Source organism: Panulirus ornatus, chromosome 51 (assembly GCF_036320965.1).
Source record: "Panulirus ornatus isolate Po-2019 chromosome 51, ASM3632096v1, whole genome shotgun sequence".
NCBI lineage: Eukaryota > Metazoa > Arthropoda > Malacostraca > Decapoda > Palinuridae > Panulirus > Panulirus ornatus.
The window spans coordinates 9300916-9320717 of NC_092274.1; the positions used below are offsets into that span (position 1 = coordinate 9300916).

General features: G+C 40.1%; 1 protein-coding gene across 3 annotated transcripts in view; it reads right to left on the minus strand.

Annotated features, from left to right (window-relative positions):
* Positions 1-19802, minus strand: part of SerRS-m (Seryl-tRNA synthetase, mitochondrial) — an 86552-nt gene that overhangs the window by 11135 nt on the left and 55615 nt on the right. For all 3 annotated transcript variants that reach the window (XM_071692006.1, XM_071692007.1, XM_071692008.1), the window contains one exon: positions 3650-3782. In XM_071692006.1, coding sequence (XP_071548107.1) covers positions 3650-3782 — 133 coding nt within the window. The remainder of the gene's footprint in view (positions 1-3649; positions 3783-19802) is intronic.

Sequence of the window (19802 nt, forward strand, 5' to 3'; positions counted from 1 at the left end):
GATAAAAGTGAGTGCTCAAATTACAGAGGTATAAGTTTGTTGAGTATTCCTGGTAAATTATATGGGAGGGTATTGATTGAGAGGGTGAGGGCATGTACAGAGCATCAGATTGGGGAAGAGCAGTGTGGTTTCAGAAGTGGTAGAGGATGTGTGGATCAGGTGTTTGCTTTGAAGAATGTATATGAGAAATACTTAGAAAAGCAAATGGATTTGTATGTAGCATTTATGGATCTGGAGAAGGCATATGATAGAGTTGATAGAGATGCTCTGTGGAAGGTATTAAGAGTATATGGTGTGGGAGGCAAGTTGTTAGAAGCAGTGAAAAGTTTTTATCGAGGATGTAAGGCATGTGTACGTGTAGGAAGAGAGGAAAGTGATTGGTTCTCAGTGAATGTAGGTTTGCGGCAGGGGTGTGTGATGTCCCCATGGTTGTTTAATTTGTTTATGGATGGTGTTGTTAGGGAGGTGAATGCAAGAGTTTTGGAAAGAGAGGCAAGTATGCAGTCTGTTGTGGATGAGAGAGCTTGGGAAGTGAGTCAGTTGTTTGCTGATGATACAGCGCTGGTGGCTGATTCGTGTGAGAAACTGCAGAAGCTGGTGACTGAGTTTGGTAAAGTGTGTGAAAGAAGTAAGCTGAGAGCAAATGTGAATAAGAGCAAGGTTATTAGGTACAGTAGGGTTGAGGAACAAGTCAATTGGGAGGTAAGTTTGAATGGAGAAAAACTGGAGGAAGTGAAGTGTTTTAGATATCTGGGAGTGGATTTGGCAGCAGATGGAACCATGGAAGCGGAAGTGAATCATAGTGTGGGGGAGGGGGTGAAAGTTATGGGAGTGTTGAAAAATGTGTGGAAGTCGAGAACATTATCTCGGAGAGCAAAACTGGGTATGTTTGAAGGAATAGCGGTTCCAACAATATTATATGGTTGCAAGGCATGGGCTTTGGACAGAGTTGTGTGGAGGAGGGTGGATGTGCTGGAAATGAGATGTTTGAGGACAATATGTTGTGTGAGGTGGTTTGATCGAGTAAGTAATAATAGGGTAAGAGAGATGTGTGGTAATAAAAAGAGTGTGGTTGAGAGAGCAGAAGAGGGTGTTTTGAAATGGTTTGGTCACATGGAGAGAATGAGTGAGGAAAGATTGACAAAGAGGATATATGTGTCAGAGGTGGAGGGAACGAGGAGAAGCGGGAGACCAAACTGGATATGGAAAGATGAAGTGAAAAAGATTTTGAGTGATCAGGGCCTGAACATACAGGTGGGTGAAAGACGTGCAAGGAATAAGTGAATTGGAAAGATGTGGTATACCGCGGTCGACGTGCTGTCAATGGATTGAACCAGGGCATGTGAAGCGTCTGGGGTAAACCATGGAAAGTTCTGTGGGGCCTGGATGTGGAAAGGGAGCTGTGGTTTCAGTGCATTATTACATGACGAAGGCAAGCAAGTATGAATATGTACATGAGTATATATGTCTGTGTATGTGTATATGTATGTATATGTTGACATGTATATGTGTGTATATGGGCGTTTATGTATATACATATGTGTATACGAGTGGATGGTCCATTCTTCATCTGTTTTCTTATCCTACCTCGCTGACATAGGAAACAGTGATTATAATAATAGGGGAGAAAGAATACTTCCCACGTATTCCCTGCATGTCGTAGAAGGCGACTAAAAGGGGAGGGAGCGGGTGGCTGGAAATCCTCCCCTTTCTTTTTTTCTTTTAATTTTCCAAAAGAAGGAACAGAGAAGGGGGTCAGGTGAGGGTATTCCCTCTAAGGCCCAGTTCTCTGTTCTTAACGCTACCTCGCTAATGCAGGAAATGGCAAATAGTATGAAAAAAAAAGAAAAATAATAATAATAATAATAATAATAATAATAATAATTATTTTTTTTTTTTTATTATACTTTGTCGCTGTCTCCCGCGTTTGCGAGGCAGCGCAAGGAAACAGATGAAAGAAATGGCCCAACCCCCCCCCCATACACATGTATATACATACGTCCACACACGCAAATATACATACCTACACAGCTTTCCATGGTTTACCCCAGACGCTTCACATGCCCTGCTTCAATCCACTGACAGCACGTCAACCCCGGTATACCACATCGCTCCAATTCACTCTATTCCTTGCCCTCCTTTCACCCTCCTGCATGTTCAGGCCCCGATCACACAAAATCTTTTTCACTCCATCTTTCCACCTCCAATTTGGTCTCCCACTTCTCCTTGTTCCCTCCACCTCCGACACATATAACCTCTTGGTCAATCTTTCCTCACTCATCCTCTCCATGTGCCCAAACCACTTCAAAACACCCTCTTCTGCTCTCTCAACCACGCTCTTTTTATTTCCACACATCTCTCTTACCCTTACGTTACTCACTCGATCAAACCACCTCACACAACACATTGTCCTCAAACATCTCATTTCCAGCACATCCATCCTCCTGCGCACAACTCTATCCATAGCCCACGCCTCGCAACCATACAACATTGTTGGAACCACTATTCCTTCAAACATACCCATTTTTGCTTTCCGAGATAATGTTCTTGACTTCCACACATTCTTCAAGGCCCCCAGGATTTTCGCCCCCTCCCCCACCCTATGATCCACTTCCGCTTCCATGGTTCCATCCGCTGCCAGATCCACTCCCAGATATCTAAAACACTTCACTTCCTCCAGTTTTTCTCCATTCAAACTTACCTCCCAATTGACTTGACCCTCAACCCTACTGTACCTAATAACCTTGCTCTTATTCACATTTACTCTTAACTTTCTTCTTTCACACACTTTACAAAATTCAGTCACCAGCTTCTGCAGTTTCTCACATGAATCAGCCACCAGCGCTATATCATCAGAAAACAACAACTGACTCACTTCCCAAGCTCTCTCATCCACAACAGACTTCATACTTAACCCTCTTTCCAAAACTCTTGCATTCACCTCCCTAACAATCCCATCCATAAACAAATTAAACAACCATGGAGACATCACACACCCCTGCCGCAAACCTACATTCACTGAGAACCAATCACTTATATATTTCTTTCCCTCAAACTATTCGCCATAATAATAATAATAATAATAATAATATAATAATGATAATAGATCTTCAGGGTATATACCTTGGGATGAGCAGTATTAGGATATAAAAATTCTTTCAGATTAGAAATACTCATCTTTCGAGTTGGGCTTTCTGTTTTTTAGATGCAATTTGTACATAATATTTGTAAATGTGTACTATATGAAATACTCAAAAAAAATTTATTTGTTGCACTACCCTAAAATTCCTCCTTGTCTCTGCTTCTTTTGAACATCATGCAAACTATGGTAAAGCTTGACAGTTATGTGGAATATGAAGATGTTGGGGTGGAATAGCTGTTGGACACCAACATAAGGGCAATGCATAGGAAAAACACAAAAATTAGAAATACCTTAGAAGAGTACATTGCTACATTAAAACTTTGAAAACTTGAGCATCATTTAAGTAGGAATCTTACAGTTAACATATAGACATTCAGATTTTGAATGTTCATGGAGTGTGGACACTCAGTCTGGATGCTTTTTACCTGTCATTCTGATGTAACATTAAAGACAGAAATGTCATTATTATTCAAACATTTAACGATGACAGAGTTATAAACTACTTACTTGAAAATGAAACCCTAGCTGTGAAAATAGTTCTTTCTGAATCTGTATCATTTCTAAATATAGCTGATGACTTTCTTCTCCAGTTTCTACTGCTGTAACTCCAAACATTTCCACCTTCATGAATCCATGAACTCTGGAAAAAGCACACATAGTCTTATCAATAGTATTCTACATTTGAAAATAACCACTGTTGATCCTTATTATCCATTCCAATGCAAGCCACAACTTTCATAAACACAAGTGACTGAGACATAACAATTATTCACCTGCCCCATTTACAGGATCTTTCATGTCCACCACCACACTGACTATCACAGCTGGTTATATCTCTAAGCAACTTTTCCTGTGCACAGTATTACAATTTTTAAGTCTACTATTATTCTCTTTTTGTTCACCAGACACTTCACCTTATATATTTCTGATATATAAAAGCACTAGATTATTATAATCATATCACATACTCTTACAAGCAAAGATAAGAGCCAAATCTAAATATGCTTTTTAAGTGAAAACTATACCACATTCTTTTTTTATGCTTATATTTCCTGCATTCATGATATACCAAATGACCTGTGAAGAAACTTTTTTTCTTGGCTTTTTCTATTCCTGCTTTTAGAAAATGATAACAAAGGATGGGAGGATTTCCAGTTTCCAATTCCTAACCTTCTATAGTCACCTTTTATGATGTACAGGAGATAAGAATATAGTGTTCTTTTCCCCTTTCCCAAAGGATGATATATATATCAAGAAAAAATTCACCCCCAAAAGAAAAATAATATTTTCCCTCTAAAAGAGACTTCATTTGGTATGTCACTTGTTTAATGACCTCACGTTCATTAAACAAGAATCTATGCCATACATACAAAGTACAAAAGCTGTTTGATATATAATAATTGGGTACTCTTAATATTCAATTTCTTTTTTGCCCAATTCTCATAATCAATTGAATAAAAAGTATCTTATCTTTACCTCCCAGCCCCAGGATACCCATCAATGGGGTTCCCACAGCGCTCTGGAAGTCAGCAACATCCACTACGTGGGATCACAGGTCAAAAATGTACAAAGGAATATGAAGGAATTCATATGGCAACAGACTATTGGGTACTCTCGAGGGTGTTTGTGATTATGGAAGACATCAAAAACTCACAGATAAGTGTGGCAAAAGTTAGATATGTAGATAATCTAAAGAGATTAACCTGCAAATCGCCATAATTGGCATAAATAACATACGTTGTGGACTTGTAGCAAAATAGCTAACAGGTCTAATGTCAACTGTATCTATAATTCTGTTTCAACCATTCTAACCAGCAAATCAATCCAAATGTTAACAATCCTGTTGAAGGAAAAGTTCTTCGCCTAATTCAAAGTAAAACATCTGTCCATGAATTTGTATCCACTACAGCAAGTGAAATTAGATGACTCAAACCTTAAGTAACTTGAAAGATCAAGATTACTGAAGCCTTTGCTCATTTTGAAGACTTGTATTAGATCACCTTTTAGCCTTCTCTTTTCTAAGCTAAACAGATTCAAATCATTTGATTTGTTCTCATAAGATTTGTTTCTCAGCTTTGGAATCATCTTGGTAGCTCAACACTGCACTCTCTCCATTGTTTGTGTCAATTTTTAGGCATGATGACCAAAACTGAACACAATATTCAAGTGAGCACAATATTCATGTGAACACAATATTCAATGAATTGCAAAGGGTAAGGATGACTTCCCTGTACTTCAATTCAAAGGGCCTACCTATGAATATAAGAATGTTGCTCACCTGTTTCCTTGCTTCTGTGCACTGCTTTCTTGGTTTTGGGTAATCAGAAATTATTATGCCTAAGTATTTTTCCTCATTTACCTTTTGCAGTTCAACAGAATTCATACTGTTGCTTGCATGTAATAGCAAAATTCATTTGTCACCTATGAGCCCATCCCATCAATTTGTCTAATTCAGTTTGAAGCTATAGACATTTGAGCTTATTTGTAAAACTATTTCCCAGCTTTGTATCATCAGCAAATTTTGATATCTTGCATTGCAGCTCATTATCAATATCATCTCATATATGAAAGAGAACCAGTCCCAAGAGTGATCCTTGTGGCACTCCCCTTGTCACATCTAATCATTCTAATGCTTAACCATTAATCACAACTCTTTGTTTACGGCCGGTCAACCAATTTCCTATCCAACAATCTAAACCTCCATTAATGCCATGTGACCAAATTTTTGCTAGGTACCTTTGATGTGGAGCTTTATTGAATGCTTTCAAAAAATGTAGATGGATGACATCATCTGCTTCACTTTTGTCATACATGCTAATTATATCATAAAAGAAATCAAGCAGATTTGTTAGACATGAGCAATTTTACCAAAAATCATGCTGAGAATCATTATTATGTGGTGGTCCATTAATATTTATTCATTCATATTTCATTTTGCTTTGTCGCTGTCTCCCGCATTAGCGAGGTAGCACAAGGAAACACACGAAAGAATGACCCAACCCACTCACATACACATGCATATACATACACATCCACACACACAAATACACATACCTATACATCTCAACGTATACATATATATACACACACAGACATATACATATATACACATGTACATAATTCATACTGTCTGCCTTTATTCATTCCCATCACCATCCCGTCACACATGAAATAACAACCCCCTCTTCCCTCATGTACGCGAGGTAGCGCTAGGAAAAGACAACAAAGGCCACATTCATTCACACTCAGTCTCTAGTTGTCATGTAATAATGCACCGAAACCACAGCTACCTTTCCACATCCAGGCCCCATAGAACTTTCCATAGTTTACCCCAGACGCTTCACATGCACTGGTTCAATCCATTGACAGCACGTCGACCCCGGTATACCTCATCGTTCCAATTCACTCTATTCCTTGCACGCCTTTCACCCTCCTGCATGTTCAGGCCCCGATCACTCAAAATCTTTTTCACTCCATCTTTCCACCTCCAATTTGGTCTTCCACTTCTTGTTCCCTCCACCTCTGACACATATATCCTCTTTGTCAATCTTTCCTCACTCATTCTCTCCATGTGACCAAACCATTTCAAAACACCCTCTTCTGCTCTCTCAACCACAATCTTTTTATTACCACACATCTCTCTTACCCTATTATTAATTACTTGATCAAACCACCTCACACCACATATTGTCCTTAAACATCTCATTTCCGGCACATCCATCCTCCTCCGCACAACTCTATCTATAGCCCACGCCTTGCAACCATATAACATTGTTGGAACCACTATTCCTTCAAACATACCCAGTTTTGCTTTCCGAGATAATGTTCTCGACTTCCACACATTCTTCAACACTCCCAGAACTTTCGTCCCCTCCCCCAATCTATGATTCACTTCCGCTTCCATGATTCCATCCGCTGCCAGATCCACTCCCAGATGTCTAAAACACTTCACTTCCTCCAGTTTTTCTCCATTCAATCTTACCTCCCAATTGACTTGTCCCTCAACCTTACTGTACCTAATAACCTTGCTCTTACTCACATTTACTCTCGGCTTTCTTCTTTCACACACTTTACCAAACTCAATCACCAGCTTCTGCAGTTTCTCCACGAATCAGCCACCAGTGCTGTATCATCAGCGAACAACAACTGACTAGCTTCCCAAGCTCTCTCATCCACAACAGACTGCATACTTGCCCCTCTTTCCAAAACTCTTGCATCCACCTCCCTAACAACCCCATCCATAAACAAATTAAACAACCATGGAGACATCACACACCCCTGCCACAAACCTACATTCACTGAGAACCAATCACTTTCCTCTCTTCCGACACATACACATGCCTTACATCCTCGGTAAAAACTTTTCACTGCTTCTAACAACTTGCCTCCCACACCATATATTCTTAATACCTTCCACAGAGCATCTCTATCAACTCTATCATATGCCTTCTCCAGATCTATTAATACTACATACAAATCCATTTGCTTTTCTAAGTTTTCTCACATACATTCTTCAAAGCAAACACCTGATCCACACATCTTCTACCACTTCTGAAACCACGCTGCTCTTCCCCAATCTGATGCTCTGTACATACATTCCCCTTCTCAATCAATGCCCTCCCTTATTATCTCCCAGGAATACTCAACAAACTTATACCTCTGTAATTTGAGCACTCACTCTTATCCCCTTTGCCTTTGTACAATGGCACTATGCAAGCATTCCACCAATCCTCAGGCACCTCACCATGAATCATACATACATTGAATAACCTTACCAACCAGTCAACAATACAGTCACACCCTTTTTTAATAAATTCCACTGCAATACCATCCAAACCTGCTGCCTAGCCGGCTTTCATCTTCTGCAAAGCTTTTACTACCTCTTCTCTGTTTACCAAATCATTTTCCCTAACCCTCTCACTTTGCATACCACCTCGACCAAAACACCCTATATCTGCCACTCTATCATCAAACACATTTAACAAACCTTCAAAATACTCACTCCATCCCCTTCTCACATCACCACTACTTGTTATCACCTCCCCATTAGCCACCTTCACTGATGTTCCCATTTGTTCTCTGGTCTTACGCACTTTATTTACCTCCTTCCAAAACATCTTTTTATTTTTTTTTTTATTATACTTTGTCGCTGTCTCCCGCGTTTGCGAGGTAGCGCAAGGAAACAGACGAAAGAAATGGCCCAACCCCCCCCATACACATGTATATACATACGTCCACACACGCAAATATACATACCTACACAGCTTTCCATGATTTACCCCAGACGCTTCACATGCCTTGATTCAATCCACTGACAGCACGTCAGCCCCGGTATACCACATCGCTCCAATTCACTCTATTCCTTGCCCTCCTTTCACCCTCCTGCATGTTCAGGCCCCGATCACACAAAATCTTTTTCACTCCATCTTTCCACCTCCAATTTGGTCTCCCTCTTCTCCTCGTTCCCTCCACCTCCGACACATATATCCTCTTGGTCAATCTTTCCTCACTCATTCTCTCCATGTGCCCAAACCACTTCAAAACACCCTCTTCTGCTCTCTCAACCACGCTCTTTTTATTTCCACACATCTCTCTTACCCTTATGTTACTGACTCGATCAAACCACCTCACACCACACATTGTCCTCAAACATCTCATTTCCAGCACATCCATCCTCCTGCGCACAACTCTATCCATAGCCCACGCCTCGCAACCATACAACATTGTTGGAACCACTATTCCTTCAAACATACCCATTTTTGCTTTCCGAGATAATGTTCTCGACTTCCACACATTCTTCAAGGCCCCCAGAATTTTCGCCCCCTCCCCCACCCTATGATCCACTTCCGCTTCCATGGTTCCATCCACTGCCAGATCCACTCCCAGATATCTAAAACACTTCACTTCCTCCAGTTTTTCTCCATTCAAACTCACCTCCCACTTGACTTGACCCTCAACCCTTCTGTACCTAATAACCTTGCTCTTATTCACATTTACTCTTAACTTTCTTCTTCCACACACTTTACCAAACTCAGTCACCAGCTTCTGCAGTTTCTCACATGAATCAGCCACCAGCGCTGTATCATCAGCGAACAACAACTGACTCACTTCCCAAGCTCTCTCATCCCCAACAGACTTCATACTTGCCCCTCTTTCCAAAACTCTTGCATTCACCTCCCTAACAACACCATCCATAAACAAATTAAACAACCATGGAGACATCACACACCCCTGCCGCAAACCTACATTCACTGAGAACCAATCACTTTCCTCTCTTCCTACACGTACACATGCCTTACATCCTCGATAAAAACTTTTCACTTCTTCTAACAACTCTCCTCCCCCACCATATATTCTTAATACCTTCCACAGAGCTTCTCTATCAACTCTATCATATGCCTTCTCCAGATCCATAAATGCTACATACAAATCCATTTGCTTTTCTAAGTATTTCTCACATACATTCTTCAAAGCAAACACCTGATCCACACATCCTCTACCACTTCTGAAACCACACTGCTCTTCCCCAATCTGATGCTCTGTACATGCCTTCACCCTCTCAATCAATACCCTCCCATATAATTTACCAGGAATACTCAACAAACTTATACCTCTGTAATTTGAGCACTCACTCTTATCCCCTTTGCCTTTGTACAATGGCACTATGCACGCATTCCGCCAATCCTCAGGCACCTCACCATGAGTCATACATACATTAAATAACCTTACCAACCAGTCAACAATACAGTCACCCCCTTTTTTAATAAATTCCACTGCAATACCATCCAAACCTGCTGCCTTGCTGGCTTTCATCTTCCGCAAAGCCTCCACTACCTCTTCTCTGTTTACCAAATCATTTTCCCTAACCCTCTCACTTTGCACACCACCTCGACCAAAACACCCTATATCTGCCACTCTCTCATCAAACACATTCAACAAACCTTCAAAATACTCACTCCATCTCCTTCTCACATCACCACTACTTGTTATCACCTCCCCATTTGCGCTCTTCACTGAAGTTCCCATTTGCTCCATTGTCTTTTTATTCTCCCTAAAATATAATGATACTCTCTCACCCCAACTCTCATTTGCCCTCTTTTTCACCTCTTGCACCTTTCTCTTGACCTCCTGCCTCTATCTTTCATACATCTCCCAGTCATTTGCATTATTTCCCTGCAAAAATCATCCAAATGCCTCTCTCTTCTCTTTCACTAATAATCTTACTTCTTCACCCCACCACTCACCACCCTTTCTAATCTGCCCACCTCCCATGTTTCTCATGCCAAAAGCATCTTTTGCGCAAGCCATCACTGCTTCCCTAAATGCATCCCATTCCTTCCCCACTCCCCTTACGTCCTTTGTCATCACCTTTTTCCATTCTATACTCAGTCTCTTCTGGTACTTCCTCACATGTCTCCTTCCCAAGCTCACTTAGTCTCACCACTCTTTTCACCCCAACATTCTCTCTCCTTTCCCGAAAACCTCTACAAATCTTCACCTTCACCTCCTGGTTTATAATTCTATTTCAAATGATGGTTTCTATAAGTTTTCCAACTACAGACATTTAACTACAAAAATCTCTGCTAATTGGCCAATAATTTCTGGGCAGTGACTTACTACCTTTTTCAATATCAGTGTTACATTGCCAAACTACCAGTCATCTGGAAATTTTCCTATAAGAAGTAACATATTGAAATGGGCAGTCAAGGGATTAACTATCTCATTTTTCACCTCATTCATCACCCTCGGATAAAACTTATCAGGGCCTGCCGTTTTATTCATTTTCATTTAGTTTATTGCTTATAGTAATCCTTCAGCATTTATATCAGTTTGTTGAAGAACATTCCCCTCTCTTATCAATGAAATTGGATTTGAGACATGGGTTGTGTCTCTGATTGTAAATGCAGATGCAAAAGTCATTTAAGATTTTTGCAATTTTCAGCAATATACCCTTCATATTGACCTTTACTTTGCTGTATAACTCTTTTACTTTCTCTACACAAATCAACATAACTTACTCTATTATGTTGGTTGTTGGTATCTTTGAAATTCTTATGAGCTACCATCTTAGACAACAGACAGTTTTTCACTTCACCGTTCTGCCACCTTGGCTTCATTTTAGAAACAGACTATGCATTGGCACGTATGTTCTCTCTAGTGCTTTGAATGTTTTATGAAAGCTTTTCCAGGCTAAGCTCATATTGTTTTCATCGACCACATCATCCCAAGTTTGACTGTCAAGAGCAGTGCAAAGACTATTAAAATTTGCATGTTCAAAATAGTATATTTTTCACAAGTCATAGTATCAAAATTTGCATGATTAAAATAGGATATCTTTTTGCAACTGTCATGTTGACCAACATTACATGCAATGTTTAAAGTGACTTCAAAAGTGATTTGTTGATGATCACCAGTACTGAACTCTTCTCCAACTTCAACATTATCAATGAGACCCTCATTTGTAGTCAGAACTAAATCTAATATTTTCTTGGCACAAGTAAGTTTCTCAACTGATTGAATTAGGGGACTATCAAACAAACTTAGGTAAAGTCAGGTAAAGTCCATGCCTAGAGCTACTGTATCTCCATTCAGTTACCAGTATGTTATAATCTACTTTTGTTTACCTCTGGTGTCTGTGCCAGGAGGATTATAAACTAGAACTAACGTTATTTTCTTCCAAAGTTTATCTTCAATTTCCACAAAAAAGTAGTCGACATTCTCAACGGCTACAATATTTTCTTTGACAAGATTTTAATGAACTTTTAACAAAGAGCAGGACACCACCACTTACTTTGTTTCCCGTATCCATGTCAAACAGGGTGTACCCAGGAAATGATTATTCAGCAAGGAAATCTCTATTGTTGATCTCTAACAAAGAGTCAGAAATGGCATTCTTATCATAATTTCCTTATAATGCTGTTGTCTCTAACTCTGAGATTTTATTGCACATATGCTTAGCATATATGCAACATAACAGGGCTTAGCATAGGATGACTGCAGAATCAGTGTTCAGTGTCCTCAGTATGGAAATTGCACCTTAGGCATGATGGGTCTTGTGACATGTTGAATTAATGTTTATAGCAATGAAGAAATGGATGGTGTTCTGACAACAGACAATAAAGGTTAACTTGTACAAGTCCAGGAAGTGTAGCTTTAGATGAGTTTAGGTTGGAACATTCAGCTGACACAATAGGTAATACTTGGCAGGCACATTAGGCAGAAGCCTCTCAAAACACTAAATTAGAGTTGCCCTCTGTCAGTAGCCTATGAAAGTGGCTAAGAAGTGGCATAAGAGTTCAACAGTTATGGAGACTTACTGTGGCCACACCCTTATAGAAGTTCCTAAAGGGAACAGATATCAGAGATATTGATAGGTGAATAGAGTGATGTTTAAGACTGGGTTGGGAGGGCAGTTGTTTATTACTTGTTGAGTCATTCTGAAGTGTATCTGTTTTGACAGAATCATATGGATTGAGAGACGAGGATATGTAACTATCCTGGGTTAAGTTTTCTATCAGAGGTAAACCACCGATTTTCCGGCAACTGATGGTTCAGTACCTCCTTCAGTCAGGACAAAATTACGTGAACTTGAAATTACCATGGCCACCAGACTAGTTTAGTGGGCGGCCAAAGATGGCGTTGTGTGAAGGGTGCACTTATTCACATTCTTTACACTGCACTTGTTGGTGGTGATACTGCAATTCTGAGAGATTCTTAGCTTATTTTGCTTAAATCTAACCCTACCTATGGCTTCTAAGACATGAGAATGTCGGTCGTGGTGTCAAATGTAAACTCCAGTCTGTGTCGATCTAAGATAAAGTAGAACTGTCAAAAAAATGGACCGTGGTGCTTCGGTGCATAAGCTGTGTGACATCTACAGTACTGGTTCATCAACTGTTTATGATATAAAGAAGCAAAGGGAGAAAATATTGAAATTCTATGCAGACAGCGATTTCAAGAAACAAATGATGATTAGAAAAACCGTGAGAGATGGTAAAAGTACTGAGCATGATCGAGTGATGATGGAATGGCTTCAACAGCATCCTAGTGATGGAGTGAACTTGTCAGGTAGCATGATAATGGACCAAGCTTAGTTGTTCCATAAAAACTTACATTACAACATGAGCGTGACTATAGTGAAAAATGGCTTCAAAGATTCAAGAAGCGTTGTGGATTTTCCATGAATAGTGTGCAGAGAAAAGTGGTCTGCAAACCAAGAAGGAGCTGCCAAGTATGTTGATGAATTTGTGAAAGTCGTAGCTGACAAGCACTCCAGTCCTCAGCAGGTGTATAGTGCAGACGAAACTGCATTTCTCTGGTGATGCGCACCTAGCAAAACACTAACAACAGAAGATGAGGAAGATCCCACAGGATTCAAACAATCTAAGGACAGACTTACCATCTCAGGGTGCTCAGACATTTAGTATTTGTTTAATTCAAATTTCTAGCAGTTCATGGTATACTTTAGACACATGGGAGATGTATAATTAGTGGGTTAGAGGTGTGTTGATGAATTATCATTACGTGACCACAGTTGGTCTGGCAAAATGGTATATCTGGTAAGGCTTTGGAACCAAGAGTGCCAGATAATCGGTGTTGTACCTGTATTACTTGGAGGTTGGTAGTTGGTCATTGAGCAGTTTGGATGGAAAGAGTCTGATACAGTTGCAAGGAAGTGAGGTCTCAGCATCTTCAGAAGGGATTGTATCAGAAGTATTTGGTTCGTTGTGCAGGTGTTGAGTATTTGTGGTTACTCAGCAGCCAGTAATTGTTTTGATTCCTTTGAAATTATGTGGTCTGATATTTTGTTCTGAAGGAATTAAATTTGTTTTATGGCCTTTGTGTGTAAGTTATGTGTAAGTGTTGTATGTGGTATCCAGCATGGTAGGAGTTTTGTTGAATGTTTTGTGTGTGTGTGTGTGTGTGTGTGTGTGTGTGTGTGTGTGTGTGTGTGTGTGTGTGTGTGTGTGTGTGCATTTTGTTTGTGATACCCAGTATGGATGGAGTCCTGTTGGGTGGAAGTGGATCACCATTTTGGGACATGGGAGAGTGCAGGGTGCCAATTGGATTCATTCTGTCTGAGTTTAAGAGGGTGACAGTGGATGCCTATTAAGATGCAGATATACTATTTGGGTGAGCTAGTGTTCCAACAGCGTAATATAATGATGCATATTCATTGTTGCTTGAGCACTATCTTGTGCTGTGATATGATTGCAAGATCATCTTAGTATGAAAGAACCTTCAAGATGTCATCTGCAGGAGGTGATGGAAAGTCATTTAGGAAGAGACTGAAGGAGTTGGACAAATTATCGGGGGTGAGCTGTGACATCAGGTAAACATTCATTGTCATTTTTGTGGAGGATAATATCAGGTATCTTTTGGGAGCAGAAGTGCTGGGATACAGCATCAAATGCTTTGTTGATATCCATTGCCTTTATTCATATGCATGAGGGGGTTGTGAGTGACTGAAGCCATCTAAAATGTGTTTCATGAGAGTTGTAGTAGTGGAGTGACTGGGGTCTAAAGCTGTGCCGTAAGGATGAGAGTGGTATATTTTGGCCAACTCTGTTGTGGATCAGTTTTTTGAAGAGTTTGGATAATGATGACAGTGCAGGGAAATAAAAGGAAGCTTCTATATGTTTGGAAGTTTTTGTGCACACAATCATAATCTTAAAGAAGTTCCTGTTGCTGACCTAACAACACATCAAACTTTCAAATAGAATACTTCAGTGCTACTTCAATAAATGTACTCATAGTTATCATCAGATAATGATAACTACAAGTACATAAATTAAAGTAGGGCTGAAATGCTCTACTTGAAAATGTGATTTGTTGTCAGGTTAGCTGCAGGAACTTTTTTAAGATTGTAAATGTGTTTTGAATGTTGGTGGGGTAAAGGTAGGCGAACAGTAGTTTTGGGGTGCATATTGTGGAATCTTCATGACTGTTCTCCTCTGGGGTGTGGATGGCTCATGACCTGTTTTTGAAGAATGTTCCAGGAGCATGTTTGTGTGTTGTTTGGGATAGTGGATGTTGTTGATCTGGGTTAGATGTGCTTCATGTGACGGAGCTGGAATGATGTGCATTTTCTTTATCATTCACCAGAGCTGGTTGCTCTCCATTCTCTGGTTCAGTGTTCAGGAATGAGTGCCAATATGCTCCTGAATTCCAGTGATTAGGTTGGTGATAGTGTAGTTGGACTCATTAATATGGTTGGCATGCAGTTCACCAAGCTGTTCTACCTTCATTTCCTTGGGGTTAAAGGAGTCCCTTTAAACATTTCGAGGCTCCTGTAGTACATAGGAAGCTGGCCATGTCCATCAGCTGGGACCACAAGTCAAAAAGTGTTGTGATGCTGTGTGTGCATCTATGTTCAGTGAGTGCTGAGCAACTGAGCAGCAATTGCTCAATGTCTTCCTTATAGTAGTTACATCATAGGCAAGGAAGGTCTTGGGATATGTTGAAGTGGTATCTGTACTGGACTAGTGCAACATTTATTGGTCATCCCACAAAATTCACTTTTTTTTTATCCCAATGGAATATAACAGCAAATTGGTGATAACCTTGGCAGTATTAGCATGTCATATATGTTCTGCCTATCTTAAATTCCACTCTGAAGGAGAATCACAGAAAAATATTCTACATAAAAACACTTTTCCTTAATACTTCATTATTGTGTATATCATTAAACATTTAAAAATTATGTCCTTCAGTAAAACCATCATTTGTACCTAAGATGTAGTATACTTTCCAATCCTGTTCATTGGGAAGGACAATTACATATTTCACAAGAGACCGACCATTTCATTGCATAAGTTTTACCCATAAATTAACATTACAGTAGTTTTTAAAGCATGCGATACAATCTAGTCATTTTTCAACTTCAAGGAATTTATTCCTGTGGAGTTGCAGTCATCACTGTCTATCAGAAACAACTGTAACAACTGTGATGATTTGATACTGGAAAGACAAAGTAATACCTCAGGATGCAAATTCATAAACATAGTAACAGACAGGCAGACAGTATGAATTATGTACATGTGTATATATTCCTTTGAGTCCACGGGGAGAATGAAATACGAAAAGTTCCCAAGTGCACTTTCGTGTAATAATCACATCATCAGGGGAGACACAAGAGAGAAATATAACAGTCAGTTGATATACATCAAAGAGACGAAGCTAGGACGCCATTTGGTGATGATGTGATTATTACACGAAAGTGCACTTGGGAACTTTTCGTGTTTCATTTTCCCCGTGGACTCAAAGGAATATCTTGATCACGCGCAAAATTGTGATCCTTTCCAAAATGTGTATATATGTATATATATGTCTGTGTGTGTATATAAATGTATATGTTGAGATGTATAGGTATGTATATTTGCGTGTGTGGACGTGTATGTATATACATGTGTATGTGGGTGGGTTGGGCCATTCTTTTGTCTGTTTCCTTGCACCACCTCACTAACGCGGGAGACAGTGACAAAGCAAAATAAATAAATATAAATAGTAACACCTCAGGATGCACATTCATAAACATCTTGATCAGTCAATAAAAATGAACAGTTTAATCACCAAAACCACCTTCTCAGCAATACAGAATTATGATTACAATAATGACCACCCAACGTCGGCAGCGACCTTTCCTGTACAAGCCATTAGCTTATCAAACACTGATCTGCTAATACTGGGGTCCTTCATGTCCTACAGGAACAAATCCACTATAAGTAACAGTGAGGTATCAACGGTTACAGTGCTTTTAGGTAAGTTACATTAGGTTTGGCATAGAACTGTCAAATTGTTTTTAAATGTATTTTTCAATGTTAGAATCATGAACTGTAGAATACCATTTTCCACTTGGAGATATTGTCTCTGATGAAATACTTAGCATTTATGGATCTGGAGAAGGCACTTGATAGGGCTGATAGAAATGCTTTGTGGAAGGTCTTAAGAGTATATGGTGTGGGAGGTAAGTTGCTAGAAGCAGTGAAAAGTATTTACTAAGGATGTAAGGCATGTATATGAATAGGAAGAGAGGAGAGTAAGTGGTTCTCAGTGAAGGTCGATCAGCAGTAGAGGTGCGTGACATCCCCATGGTTGTTTAATTTGTTTATGGATGGGGTGGTGAGGGAGATAAATGCAAGAGTTTTGGAGAGAGGGATGAGTATGCAGTCTGCTGGGGATGAGAGGGCCTAGGAGTGAGTCAGTTGTTGTTTACTAATGATACCGTTCTAGTGGTGGATTCAAGTGAGAAACTACAAAAGTTGGTCACTGAGTCTGGAAAAATGTGTGAAAGGAGAAAGTTGAGAGTAAATGTGAATAAGAGCAAGGTTATTAGGTTCAGTAGGGTTGAGGAACAAGTTAATTGGGATGTGAGTTTGAATGAGAAAAATTGGAGGAAGTTAAGTGTTATAGATATCTAGGAGTGGAATTAGCAGCGGATGGAACCATGGAAGCAGAATTGAGTCACAGGGTAGGGGAGGGGTGAAGATTCTGGAAGTGTTGAAGAATGTGTAGGAGAAAATGTTGTCTCAAGGAGCAGAAATGGGTATGTTTGAAGGAATAGTGGTTCCAACAATGCTATATGGTTGCAAGGCATGAGCTATAGATAGGATGGTTTGGAGGATGGTGGATGTGTTGAAAATGAAATCTTTGAGGACAATATGTGGTGTGAGGTGGTTTAATCGAGTAAGTGATGAAAGGGTAATGGCGATTTGTGGAAATAAAAAGAGTGTGGTTAGGTTAGGTTAGGTGTTAAAATGGTTTGTTCATATGGAGAGAATCAGAGAAGAAAGACCAACAAAGAGGATAAATGTGTCTGAGGTGGAAGGAACAAGGAGGAGTGGGAGATCAAATTGGAGGTGGAAGGATGGAGTGAAAAAATTTTGAGCAATCCAGGCCTGAACATACTGGAGGGTGAAAGGCATGCAAGAAATAGAATGAACTGGAGCAATGTGGTATACTGAGGTCAACATGCTGTCAATGGACTGAACCAGGGCATGTGAAGCATCTTGGGATAAACCATGGAAAGATCTGTGGGGCCTGGATATGGATAGTTAGCTATAGTTTCAATGCATCACAAATGACACGTAAAGAATGAGTGTAAACAAATGTGGCCTTTTTTGTCTGTATTTCCTGGAGCTACCTCGCTGAAACGGGGGGTAGCAATGGTGTTTCCTGTGCGGCAGGGTAGCGACAGGAATGGATGAAGGCAAGCAAGTATGAAAATGTACATGTGTATATATGTATATGTCTGTGTATGTGTATGTATATGTATGTATATGTGTATATGTTATATATATATGTGTATATGTGCATGTATTGGCGTTTATGTATATGTCTGTTTTTCCTGGAGCTACCTTGCTGAAGTGGGGGTAGCGATGCTGTTTCCTGTGCGGCAGGGTAGCGAAAGGAATGGATGAAGGCAAGCAAGTACGAATATGTACATGTGTATATATGTATATGTCTGTATGTATATGTATATGTATGTATATGTGTATATGTTATGTATATGTGCATGTGCATATATTGGCATTTTTTTTTTTTTTTTGCTTTGTCGCTGTCTCTCGCGTTTGCGAGGTAGCGCAAGGAAACAGACGAAAGAAATGGCCCAACCCACACCCATACACATGTATATACATACGTCCACACACGCAAATATACATACCTACACAGCTTTCCATGGTTTACCTCAGACACTTCACATGCCCTGATTCAATCCACTGACAGCACGTCAACCCCGGTATAATTCACTCTATTCCTTGCCCTCCTTTCACCCTCCTGCATGTTCAGGCCCCGATCACACAAAATCTTTTTCACTCTATCTTTCCACCTCCAATTTGGTCTCCCACTTCTCCTCGTTCCCTCCACCTCCGACACATATATCCTCTTGGTCAATCTTTCCTCACTCATTCTCTCCATGTGCCCAAACCATTTCAAAACACCCTCTTCTGCTCTCTCAACAACGCTCTTTTTATTTCCACACATCTCTCTTACCCTTACGTTACTTACTTGATCAAACCACCTCACACCACACATTGTCCTCAAACATCTCATTTCCAGCACATCCATCCTCCTGCGCACAACTCTATCCATAGCCCACGCCTCGCAACCATACAACATTGTTGGAACCACTATTCCTTCAAACATACCCATTTTTGCTTTCCGAGATAATGTTCTCGACTTCCACACATTCTTCAAGGCTCCCAGGATTTTCGCCCCCTCCCCCACCCTATGATCCACTTCCGCTTCCATGGTTCCATCCGCTGCCAGATCCACTCCCAGATATCTAAAACACTTTACTTCCTCCAGTTTTTCTCCATTCAAACTTACCTCCCAATTGACTTGACCCTCAACCCTACTCTACTGTACCTAATTACCTTGCTCTTATTCACATTTACTCTTAACTTTCTTCTTTCACACACTTTACCAAACTCAGTCACCAGCTTCTGCAGTTTCTCACATGAATCAGCCACCAGCGCTGTATCATCAGCGAACAACAACTGACTCACTTCCCAAGCTCTCTCATCCCCAACAGACTTCATACTTGCCCCTCTTTCCAAAACTCTTTCATTCACCTCCCTAACAACCCCATCCATAAACAAATTAAACAACCAGGGAGACATCACACACCCCTGCCGCAAACCTACATTCACTGAGAACC